A 12,706-nucleotide genomic window follows, 5' to 3' on the forward strand; every position below is an offset into this window, starting at 1 on the left:
TCCCCCCTTCCCTGTAGAACTGGTCACCTTTTCTCTTCCTTGCAGGTCTGGGGCATATTTTATAGACCTCTCCCCATCCCAAACCCCACAACGCTGAGCACTGAGCCAGTAAGGCCAGTGTGGAAAGCAGCCTTGCCTGGGTTCGTGTGTGGGCTCATGGTCTCAGAGAGCGGCTGTAGAATCAGCCAGAGCTAAGTCACCAGCAGAGTGCAAGCAAAGGCAGAATTTCCCACTGTAAACCTTTTTAGGCTTTCAAAAACTCTCCCAACTATGTAAAATCACCTATCCCCCCCCTCCAATTCATTTTAATTAAAAATATAGTGAACTAAAACAGCAAAAGGTAACTTAGGCCCCACCCTGATATTCCACAGGCCTAGGGTTGTAGCCAAACACCTGTGTTAGAAGGCTGCAGGGGGCCGTGTTGTGACTTCTCAGTTTAAGCCGCCAGCTGCCTCCTACAATGCTGCTGGCATCCCACATGGGCGCCCATTCCAGTCCCAGATGCTCCACTTCTGAACCAGCTCCCTGCTAATGCATTCTGGGAAAAGAGGTGGAAGATGGCCCAAGTGCTTGGGCCTCTGTCACCCATGTGGGAGACCTGGATGAAGCTCAGGCTCCTGGCTTTGGCCTGGCCCAGCCTTGGCCATTGCAGCCATTTGAAGAGTGAAGCAGCAGGTGGAAGATGTCTTTCTCTGTTTCTCCCTCCCTCTATCACTCTTTCAAATAAATAAAATAAATATCTAAGAAGAAGAAGAAGGAGAAGACTCCATGGTTGGTGGTAATGAATGGCCCCAGTAAAACAGAGAAGTACTCGAGTTTCCTCCACCTTTGTTTTTAACTGGGGGGTGGAGGGGGCAGATACTATCTGCTGGTTCACTCCCAGGTTCCACATCAGCAGGAAGGTAGAGTCAGGAGCAGGAGCTGGGACTCCAACCCAGGCACTCTGATGCGGGACACAGGTATCTTAACTGATAAGACAAACGCCCACCCCACCCAGCTTTTAAACAGACTTTGAAGATTGTACAGTAGGAGGCTGCCTCGAGTGGAGCTTTTGCGTTTTCCGTGCAATAGCACACAATAGCACACAGCAAATGACCTAAGTGCTGTGTTCTGAGAAAAATGGCGGAGTTGCCCAGGCTGGAGGAGTAGGCCTTGGGACCTGAGGCCTCCTGGAGACCGTGTTTGAGCCTGTGGGAGGCTGTGCGAGGCCTGGGAGCTCAGGGAGATGGTGTAGGAGAGAAGGTGCTGTTGGGCCCCTTCTGGGGCAGAGAGAGAGCGATGCTGGGTTTTCTTCACGTTAGTTCTAAAGACAGCCAAGGAATCACAGTGGTGACCATGTGGTGCCTTGCTGTTGTCACTGTGTGGCCTGGAGAACCCCAGCACTCAGTGTGCAACCTTGGTTTGTGGTCTTGATCACATCTGGCCCAGTCGCCAGGCAAGTGCATGCCGGGAGATACACTGGACTCCCATCTCCAGGAAACAGGGCTAAGAGAACATGGCCCCGGCCACCGCCTCTCAGGGGCTGAACGTGCTTCTGTCTTGCAGGGATGGCGCCCCATACTGTGAGAAGGACTACCAGGGCCTCTTCGGGGTGAAATGCGAGGCGTGTCACCAGTTCATCACAGGGAAGGTCCTGGAGGTAAGTGACATGGGCTGCATGCAAAGCCCAGGCGCCCAGAGAGCCTGGGATGTAGCTGCACATGACTGACATCTCACAGAACGTGCTGTGCTTCCTCCAAGTGCTCGCGTGCAAGCCGGGATGCTGGGGGCATTTGGAGGGAAAGTGCCTAATCCTCCATCGGGAGTTGAGCGGAAGGGAGGTTCTAGTCAGTCGTTTTTACCTGTAGAAGTTTGAAAAGAAATGAAGAGGGGTGAGGGCCATGTGTGTGTGTGCTGTGTCAGCACTCGTGTGAGCCCGTGTCTGCACATGTATACACACATGTGTATAGAATGGTGTGGATCCAGGGAACAGAGGCTCAGAAAGGAAGGGTAGGTGGAAGGTATAAACATCCCCACCCTTCAGAAACCACATCCTGCGTGACCCAGGGCACCCTGTGGCCGGGGCTGAGCTGTCAAGTTCAGGTGCGGCCGCCCTGAAGCAGAAGGTTGGTTCCTGCTTTGTCAGCAGCTGCCGTATGGGCTGAGCTGGGCTCCTGGGTGAGAGGCTGTCACGTGGAATTCGGGGGCCCAGTTCAGAGAGCCCCCGCCCTGCTTCTCAGAGGCCAACAGGGTGTCGACCAAGCCTGAGGAAACAAGCACAGATTGCACCCCACGCCTCCCACATTCCAGGGTGGAGAGTGTGTGCTGAGCAGGGCTGGGCTGGGGAGATGACTGGCTGGCCATGCACCTTGTCACATCGCTCCGTCAGGCGCCAGGACGCTATCTCCACGTTATCCCAGTGTGGCCTTCCAGCAGGGTGCACGTCAGAGACCTAGGGCCACCAAGCTCTCACTGCCAGAGGTGCTTGGGGGCCACCGTTTCTCTTCCATGGGAAGATGTCATAGGAAGGTCCAGCGAAGCCTTGTGAATCCTACGGCTTGCTTTTTCCAGAAAACAAAGGGCTAGGGCCTGGTGCTTTCGGTTGCATTTGGGGGATAAGGAAGTGTGCAGTTGCCTCTGAGCCAGAGGAAAAGGGTGCTGGAGAGAAAGAGGTGTACCCATAGAGGTTCAGAAGGGAGGACAGGCATAGCACACACAAGAAACCGGATCGGGCAGGAGCCCTGGAGTGAGATGACGCAGGACTGGGACTCCAGTGTCCTTCAGTGTCTCCTTCAGGGGTATGGGTTTATCCTAAGAGGGTGGGCAGCCATGGAAGGGGCTGTAGCTGGGGAGCCGTGGGACTGGATCCGGTTATTGTGGGAAGAATGAATGGGAAGGTGCAGGCAATGTGTGTGCACCTGTTCATAGCCCAGCCAGCTGATGGGGTCCATCCCCACAGCCTGAATGAGGCTGAGGTGCACCTGCTGCGTGGACAGACCTCGATGCTGCTGCGCTCAGTGGAAGAGGCCCGGGTTGGGTGGTTCCATTTCTATCAAATATCCGGAGCTAGTAGATCTGTAAGGGCAGAATGCAGGTTGGTGGTTGTCACAGCCTGGGAGGAAGAGGAGATGGGAACTTGGCTGAATGAGTGCAAGGTTTCCTGTTAGAGTGATGAAAACGTTCTGGAAGTAGAGGAGGTGGTTCCACAACGTTGAGAATGTACTGGACGTACTGAGAACAACACCGGATTGTTCACTTTAAAATGGCTGCTTTTATGGGAGGCCAATTGCACACCCATTTTTTTTTTCTTTAAGTGGCTGGCGAGAGGGTGAGGGTTCATGCAGGGGGCCGCTGAGACGGCTGCTGCAAACAGCACAGAACAGGGAGCACTGGCTGGCGTGAAACCAGAGGGAGTGGCCCCTCCTCCATCGCGCATGTGCACAAGCGTGCGTGCACCGTGCCCAGAAAGGCGTTCCGTGGTCTGTCCGCTAATGCTTTAGCTGTTGGCCACGGTCTCCTCGAGGCTAGCGGCAAGCCGGGGGAGAAGCACAGCCCTGAGTGGCCCGTGGGGTTCCCAAGTTTGCCCTCCCCTGCAGGAGTGAAAGCAACAACAGTGAGACAAACACCAGAGCTGGTGTCCAGGTGTCCAGCCCCAGGAAGGGATGGGGGAAGACGCCGGGCACAGTCCCTGAACGTGAGACAAGTGAGCTTGCAGGAGGCTCGCAGCCCAGCAGCTGCCTGCTCGGCCCCCCCTGGGGAAGCACCTCCCCGAACTGCGTGCAGTGACGGAGGGCAGAGTGCGCACACGCTGCTCGCCCTCGGCTCTGGTTCTGCAGCTGTGGGATAGAGTATGTAAAGCACAGCTGGATCCAAGAACAAGCAGTTGGGAAGAAACATCTGTTTGTTCTGGTTTCTCCCTGGAGGTTGGAGCATCGCCGCAGCCGCCAAGGCCTCGTCCCGGGTGGGTTCACGTCTCAGTGAAGGCCACCTTGCAACGTTAAGGCTGGCAGGCTTTCCACACAGTGTTTCAGAGCTGGGACTTCTGAGAGCAGCCTGCACCGAGGAGCCTCCACCCAGGGTCCGCCCTGCCAGCGAGCTGTCCTCCTCGGAGGGGTGTGTGAGCTACAGAGGCGTCCTGCAGGGTTGCTGCCCTGGCACAGGACAGCCTGTGAGTCACTAGGCTTGGCTGCCGACAGAAAGCTCCCCACGCCCTGCCTCTCTGACCTCGTTGTGGGTGAAACATTATGACTGTGGACCCGTTGGAACCATCCTTATATTAATCCCCTTTCCGTTGCTCCAGCAAGATCCCCGGTGCTGGCTGATGTGCAGAGATGAGAGGTGTCCTTAGCTCCCAGCCTCTGAGGCTGGTGAACACCCCGTCGTGGCAGACAGCATCACATGGTGGGAGCACCTGTGTGAGAGGGAGAGTTCACACGGGACAGGCTGGGCTGGTCTTACAGCAACCCTCCCGGGAGGGCTCACCAGGGACCCACGAGGACTCTCAGTTCCTTCTGAGGGCAGTGCCAGGTGACCCCATCACTTCCTGGTTGGCTTCATCTCTCTCTCTCTCTCTCTTTTTTTTTTAATTAATTTATTTGAGAGATAGAGCCATAGACAGAGAGAGAGGTCTTCCATCTGCTGGTTCACTCCCTCAATGGCCGCAACAGCCAGAGCTGAGCCGATCCAAAGCCAGGAGCCAGGAGCTTCTGGGTCTCCCACATAGGTGCAGGGGCCCAAGGACTTGGGCCATCTTCCACTGCCTTCCCAGGCCATAGCAGAGAGCTGGATTGGAAGTGGAGCTGCTGGGACTTGAACCAGCACCCATAAGGGATGCTGACGCCACAGGCAGAGGCTTAGCCTCCTAAGCCACAGCACCAGCCCCTGGCCTCGCCTCTTCAAACATTCCACCACCTCCCCAACACGGCCACACTGTGGGCCAAGGGGCATGAACTCTCGGGGCTCCCCTCAAACCCTGTGCAAACCATAGCAGCTGAGAGCCTGGGGCGTTTGGTCGTCGTCGTTCTAGCCACAGAGATGATAAATTTACGGTTTGTGTGTCCGCTATCATGGTAGTGGCTTAAAACAACAGGAAGTTCTTCCTCTCGGTTCTGGATTCCAGATGCTGAAACCCAGGGTCTCAGCAGGGCGGTGCTGTCTCACAGCTCTGGAGGAGGGGCCGGGAGGGTCCCTTCCAGCGTCTGGTGGCTCTGCGGCCACCACACTCCATTCTTTGCCTCCGTCTTCACATGGACACCTCTCTGAGTCCTGTCTCCTCTCTGCCAAGCCTCCCTGTGCCTTTGTCTCACAAGGACACTTGTCATTGGATTCAAAGCTCACGCCGATAATCCAGAATGGTCTTCTTATCTCATGATCCTTGGCTTAATCGCATCTGCCAGACCCTCTTCCCAAATAAGTTCAGGTTCCCAGGTGCCGGAGCTTGGAAATGGATCGGTTCTAGAGGAGGAGGGTGTCACCACTCCGCTTACTTCTGTAACCCTGGGAAACACAGTGTCATCCTCGGGAGGCATGCGGCTCTGGTGTGGCTTTAATTTAACACGCACTGAGGCTCAGGGGGTCCCCGGGGCTTCTCCTGGTTTCATTTCATCCAGGCTGTCCCCATAGCCTGAGAGAGCTAGAGAAGGGAAAGTATTGGCAGTGTTTGAGAGAGAAGCCCAACCTGTGCGTCCCTCACTCCGGCCCACTCCCGGCACTGAAACTGTCGTTTGATTGATCATCACTTGCTTTCAGTTTTGTTTTCGGCAGCAAGACTCTCTTTTTAGGGAGATCTTGCTATACACAGTGCATCGTTAGAAGGCTCTGCTAATTGACCTCTGAATTCCAGAGAGGTCACAAGATGCTTACAGTCTGCCTCCTGATTAAAAAATCCAGGAGCAAATTAGCGTGAGATCCTCCCACCCCTTCTCTGAACACTTCTCCAAGTGGACCTCCCTCCTCCTGCTTCTGCCTCCCCTGCCCACCCCCCTTCTGCTTGCAAAGCCTCATGGTAACCAGAAGCTAGAAGAGACTTGAGAGTTGGGCGTAGCCACCAGTGGACCCGGGGACCTGCCTGTGGTGGGGATTTTCTTCCCTTCCCCTCTCCCTTATTCTAGAAAACTTGCTTTCCTGGGTACAGGTGGTGGCTGCCAGCTTCATGAAAAAAGAAACAGCTACAAAGGAATCACTACCAGCAATTAACAAAAAAAGTTTCCAATGAAGGCAATTCAGGATGCAAAAATACAAAGGAAAAAGCAAATATCAGGTCAGGCATTCGGTACAGAGGTTGAGACGCCCGCATCCCATGGGGGGTGCCTAGTTCAAGTGCTTCCTGAGAATGCACTCTGGGAGCCAGCAGGTGGGGGCTCCAGTGGCTGAGCTCCTGGGTATTTGCAAGTGAGTCCATTGATGAGAGATCTCTCTCTGCCTCTCAAAATACATTTTCTGAAAAAAAACGCAGATGTCAGACTGAAGACTGAAGATTTCGGGGTAAAGGGAAAGAGTTTGCCCCATGTCGCTGACCCTAATCAGTCTAAGGGTGGCCTAGGCTCTCAGCCGTGTCCTCTACAGTTCCCACCCACACAGGCTCCTGTGTGCCCGACTCCACTGGCTCGGTCAGGACAAAGGCCCCTCTGCAGAGCAGCACCCTCTCTGAGCAGGCCCCAGAGCACCTGCACACTGGAGCATTCTCTGCTCTTCTCCCCGGGACCCAGGAGAGGGCTCGTGTTCCTTCCACAGGGAGGAAGTGGCCTCTGCTTTTCTTGATGTCATAGGCTCTCCCTTTCCCGGCTTCCTCATGTCACCACACCCAAGAAGTCAAACCCCTGGGTGCGTCTGGTCTTTCCGGAAGAGCTGGTGGAGCCTGACCTTGGGTGGCATGCAATGTGTGGTGCCGCTTGTGGTCTCTGGGGAGGGACCCGTGCTGGGGTCCCCAGCAGCCTCAGGACCCCACCATGCAGCAAGGAAGCCAAGCATAAGCCCTAGGCCCCCTGGCTGCCTTTCCACTCCCACCTACAGGGCAACCCTGTGCTGCCTTTATCTGTTTACCCAGACAGCACTTGGACCCCTCCTGCTGCACTCCTGGGGTGCGGGAAATGGAATCACAATGGGATTCAGCCAAATCCTTCTCCTGGATTCTTTGAGGGATTAAAAACGGCTGGCTTTGTTTTGTTTGGCTTTTTGACTGATTAAAAACTGCTCTCTCCTGAAGCCCGCAAACAAGTGTGTGTGACGTTCCTGGGGAATGAATCTACCTCACAAATGGGCCCTGTCCTGCCTTTCGGTATAGGTGTGTTCAGTGTCTGGCCCTGGGCAGGGAGCAGCCTATTGAGTAGAGAAAAATATAGGTTAACTCCTGGCCCCTGTGCGGCTTGTACTCTCTTTGTCACCACTGAAGATGCCATTTGCTGAAGTCAGGCTGACGTGCCAACACCCTCCTTTTGTGCTCTGTGTATGCACGTGCCAAGCAAGAACAATAACCCACAGCCACGCGGAAGATGTATTGCTTCCCTCTCATCCTCACTGTGCTCAGAGGAATTCAGGCTCTCTCCCACTAAAGGGTGAACCCAAAGACACTTGGAAATCAGCAAAGGGAAAAGAATGAAATCATGGTAGTCGTAGCGGTCAAGATGGCGAAAGTCCTGGTGGACAGGGACCCCTAGCCCTGGCCTGACTCTCTTTAACATTTTCACCACTTGCGAGCGTTCTCACTGCGATTTAATCCTCACGGCAGGCCTGGGAAGCAGTTAAGGCAGTTACCACTGACCTGCATTTATAGTGGAGGCTACTGGGTACCAGAGACTGTGCAGCTCCTTAGTGACAGCGCCAGAATTAGAAAATAGGTCTCTAGATGTTCAGCTGGTCGGGACAAGGCACAGAGAAAGAGCTTTACTACCTACCTGGCAGGAATCATTGCAGAGAGCAAATGATTTGACTCCCAGGGTAACTTGCTGAAACACCCAAACGCCTGGGGGAAAAAGCCTCTCGTTAGTGGCCCTGCTATGCCTATTTTCAGCACGAAGCATTTGCTTCTCACTTCCCTTACTTTTTACCCATGTTCAAGGTCACCGAAAACCCGCGACCTTGCTTGCAGTATCTGTTGGTTTTCTCTGCAGTCAGGGCATCTGGCACAGCCCCGGAGACAGTAGCTGATGGATGAGGCTGGCCTGGGTTCGGATCATGTTTTTTTCTCCACTGAGCTCCGTGGATAAGCAGGAGGTTTTATGAGGCAGGACCCAGATAGAGACACTGGTCACCTCTCCTAATCTCAAACTATCACGCAGCAATGAACTAGACAAATGGCTTCATCTTAAATATCTTAAGCAAAACAGTGGTATATCCATCCAGTGGACTACTATTCAGCCATGCAAAGGAATCAAGTACTGATTCTTGCTACAGCGTGGATGAACCTTGGAAACATTAGGGTGAGTGAAAGAAGCCAGTCACAAGAGACCACAGAGTCTGCAATTCTGTCTGCATGAAGTGTCCAGAAGGGGCAAATTAAGACAGAAAATAGGTTCATGGTCGCCAGGGTCTTGAGGGGGTGGGGCGGAGGTTGGGGAAGAGAAATGATGATGTGTGTGCCTTGAAATGATGAGAGCATTCTAGAAATAGACACTGGCAATCATTGTACAGCTGTCAATATTTTAAAATCCACGGAATTATATACTTTAAAATGGTAAATTTTATGGTATGGAATTTATCTCAATTTCTCACACGCGCACACACACACACACACATATACACACAGTATCTGAGGAGTCTTCCAAAAGCTTATGGGGAAAATGCATATCATGAGAAAAATATGCATGGACTTCAAATTTTTTTTTGCACCAAAATGACCTTTGAGTTCAATTTTTCCTGAGTTTTTGGAAGGACCTTCGTATAGCTGTGTATCTGTGCCAGAATGTGAAGTGTGATAGAGTTGGGATCCTGCCCCTCTCAGTCCCCTTCTCTGTAAAATGCTTATACAAATCAGCTTTGCTGTGGGGTCTGAGAAAAGAAAAAGAAGTCATGCAAATCCCTGGCACCATTTTTTTAAAGATTTATTTATTTATTTGAAAGTCAGAGTTACACACAGAGAGAAGGAGAAGCAGAGAGAGAGAGGGAGAGAGGTCTTCCATCCTCTGGTTCACTCACCAACTGGCTGAAATGGCTGGAGCTGCACCAATTCAAAACCAGGAGCCAGGAGCTTCCTCCAGGTCTCTATGCGGATGCAGGGGCCCAAGGACTTGGGCCATCCTCCACTGCTTTCCCAGGCTATAGCAGACATCTGGAATAGAAGTGGAGCAGTCAGGACTCAAACTGGCACTGCAGGCTGCAGCTTTATCCACTACACCACAGCGCTGGCCCTGAATCCCTGGTATCATTAGCAGTCAAAGTAAGCACCTTTCCCTCTCTCTCCTCCTCTCTTTAGTCTTTAATAGTTTGACTTGTTTGGTGTCAGAACTGTGGATATCATACAAAAATGGAGATTCAAGTCAGGAATTGTCTTTTTCAAACTTTTTAATTTATTTATTTGAAAGGCAGAGAGATCTCCCACACACTGGTTCTCTCCCCACATGTCCTCAGCAGCCCAGGGCTAGGTCCACCAGGGGCCCAGAGCTCCATCCTGGTCTCCTAGTTGGATGTCGGGAACCCAGATACTTGCATATCATCACCGCCTCCTAGGGTGTGCATCAGCAGAAGCAGGAATCAGAGACAGAGCCAGAATTCAAACCCAGACACTCATGTAGGATGCAGGTGTCCCAAGTGGCATCTTAACTGCTATGCCAATCACCTGCCCCTCAAGTCCATAAATACCTTTTGCAAGATTCTATGCTGAAGTTTTAAAAGGACCTGCTCCTGAACATGTGGCTCGCTCGCTCTCTCTCTTCCTCTCCATCTCCTGACCTCTGTCTCTCTCTTACTCTCTCTTTCTCCTTCTTTGCCCCTTCCCTCCAGTCTGTCGGGTTTCCCCCAATAAACTCTTTCCCTTAAAAAAAAAATAAAAGATTCTTTGCTGTTTTTTTCCCTTTGTGGGCATTGAAACTTGTGTTCTCTTGCATGGCCACTAGCTGCTGGCACACAGAATGGCGCCTTTAATCAGAGAGTGTGACTTGATTAATGGAACTTCTCCCAATGCCGGAAAGTGGCCTTAAGTTTAAATTCTGAGTATAGCTTATGATATGTTGGTTGTGACATCTTATTTGTGAAGAAATAACCTGGTAATATTTTGTCTCCTCTATCGGGAATTGGCCCAGTCACGCAGAAGCACATTGAAGCAATAAGCAATTTGAAGGGATTGTATCTGATTCACCCAAACGTCCCCTACTTTCTCTTACATTAACAGAGGAAGTGTGTTGCCAGGGTAGCAGAAGGCTATGTTCACAAGCAGTAAAGATTTGATATTTGTGGAAAAATCACCCTGTTTCCTGTCGGCACAAATGGAAGGGCTTCCTTGGCCGGAAATGACAGTTTGAAAAGAATTTGTATTTATCTTGAGTTTAAAAAAAAAAAAAAGTTTTGTTTTTCTCTGTTATAGAACTTCAAAAAGTTGGATCAATTGAACTTTTTTTCCCTGCGTTGGTTGTTCCTTTGATTTTTAAACATGATTTGAGTTTACTGTTTGATTTAATTGCAAGTTTATAAGAACGTGTTATTTTCTACTTCAAATCAAGCCACCTTGTACATTTCTTAATTGTTTGAAAAAACACTTTCCATGGCAGAAAGACGTGATTTTAGTTGTATTTTGAGGTCCGCTGCATTTTGTGGCTTCACCTAGATCCTTGACTGCCCATTTGAAAGCTAGTCCCTAATAATGCCCTTGGATCTGCCTCCCTGGCTACTGGTGCCTGGAAAGACAGATCAGTGGCTGTGTACACCCGGGACCCACCTGTCCCTGTGGTCTGGCTTCTGTCCCTGTTGGGCTTGGAGGCCACCCGTCAGGTCCCCAGCAGCCAGCCCTCTGTGGTTTCTGGGTGGTTGTGTGATCACTCATACACAAGAATGTCTCAAGCGACCTCAGCTCTGTTCAGTCCTCCTGTCTTTGTCCCCTTTGCCTCTCTCCATGCGTGTTTAATTGGGGGAACATGTTGGAAAATGGCACCCTCCAGAGGTCACCAGGACAATTTCTATTCTGGGCACAGCTGTCCCAGGGGCAGGGCTGCTAATGAGCACTCCAGGAGGAAATGGGAGCATCTGGTCCCTGGGGCCGCTGGCAGTGCCGCTGCCCTGGTGCCTCTCGGTGTAGGAACAGGCTTCCCTCCAGGCTCTGTTTCACACCTGAGTGTGCTCGCTTCCTGGACCTCACAGCTTCCCACCTTGTGGAGCACCCGGTGCCAGCCCCAGCAGATGGACCTGCCTGTTGTTTGCCAGCAAGTCAGGAGGAGCAGGGGGTGGGGCTGGGGTCCATCAGCCCAGTGGAAATGAACTGGGACCATGATTCCTTGCCAAGGAGGATACTTCAGAATGGCCTTGCAAAGGAAATTTTTCTGTAGAAAAAAAAAAATGCAAGGTTGCGGATGTGGGCATCTTGGAAAGAGATGGGGTCTGGAATTGTGCATCTGGGGGCGGCTTCCTGTAGGTGGTAAGGAGTGAAGGGGTGTTACTTGGAGAACTGCTAGAGCCCGATCAGCATGTGATTCCAGTCGCCACACCTGACGCTGAGTGATTCGCAGCCCGTCACTCGGACTCAGCCTCACCGCCTTAGTTGTAAAATGAGGGAAATACTCCCTACCTCTTCCAGGCTTACATCAGAAGTGAGTCCTCTGAGATGTGTCTGACTTACTGGGCTGCAAGAACTATTTTTTTCCCCATTTCTTTCATGTATAAATGGACAGATTCTATAAAAGCTCGATATAGTGAGTGAGGTTATCACTTCCTGTTTGAATGAAGGAGCTGGTCTCAATCCTGCGTGTTTACCATCTGATGTCATAATACACAGGTTCATTCACACACAGATGTTCTTATTTCAGATGTACAAGTTAGTGCTCGTGTTGACGCTTTGGTCTTAAACTTTGTCCAGGGACTTAGTCTTAGACATTCCTGTGCATTTATGCCCAGCTGTTGAGAGCTCATGTAGGTTATCCCATATCAGAGTGCCTTGTTCAAGTCCCAGCTACTCCACTTCCAATCCAGCTTCCTGCCAAGGCACACCCTAGGGAGCAGCAGATTTTGGCTAAAGTATGTAAGTCCTGCCACCAACGTGAGAGACTGATGGATTCCAGGCTCCTTGCTTCAGCCTGGCCCAGCCCTGGCAGTTGCAGGCATTTGGAGAGTGAGCCAGCGGATGCAAAATCTCTCTCTCTGTCTCTCTGCCTCTCAAGTAAAAAGCCAAATAAATAAAAAAGTTTTAAAAATCACCTGAGCGTATTGTTTGAAGTATGGATTCCCTTTGCAACATGGTACCTAAATGTTAATAATACTGGATTGTGGACTTAAAAATTTAAGAGGGTAGAGCTCATGACAAGTGTTCTTATCACAATGAAAATTAATAGTTATTCACTTTTTTTTTTTAAACACACACAGAAAAAGATGAGTATGGATTCCTAGGCGTTGCCCCGGAGTTTCTGATCCAGGGCCCTGGCTGAGATCTGGGAACCTTTGCGTTGCCCCCTGTCCCCCTGCTCTGGGTGTGGGGATGGCACATTAATGCAGGTTTCTGACACCTCAGTTCGCACCCCTGCAGTTACTGTAATGTGCAGCCCGGTGGCTGTGGCTTCCTTTGAGAAGCACAGCTTTGTTGTTCAAAACC

The 12,706-nt window shown here is 51.5% G+C and overlaps 1 protein-coding gene across 1 annotated transcript in view; it reads left to right on the forward strand.

The window, feature by feature from the left end:
• ABLIM1 (actin binding LIM protein 1) overlaps window positions 1-12,706 on the forward strand; it is a 171,455-nt gene that overhangs the window by 68,463 nt on the left and 90,286 nt on the right. Inside the window, exon 6 of the mRNA XM_062215055.1 lies at window positions 1,546-1,639. Within this exon, the coding sequence (XP_062071039.1) occupies window positions 1,546-1,639 (94 nt within the window). The remainder of the gene's footprint in view (window positions 1-1,545; window positions 1,640-12,706) is intronic.

This window comes from Lepus europaeus, chromosome 17 (assembly GCF_033115175.1).
Source record: "Lepus europaeus isolate LE1 chromosome 17, mLepTim1.pri, whole genome shotgun sequence".
In the NCBI taxonomy this organism is placed as follows: Eukaryota; Metazoa; Chordata; class Mammalia; order Lagomorpha; family Leporidae; genus Lepus; species Lepus europaeus.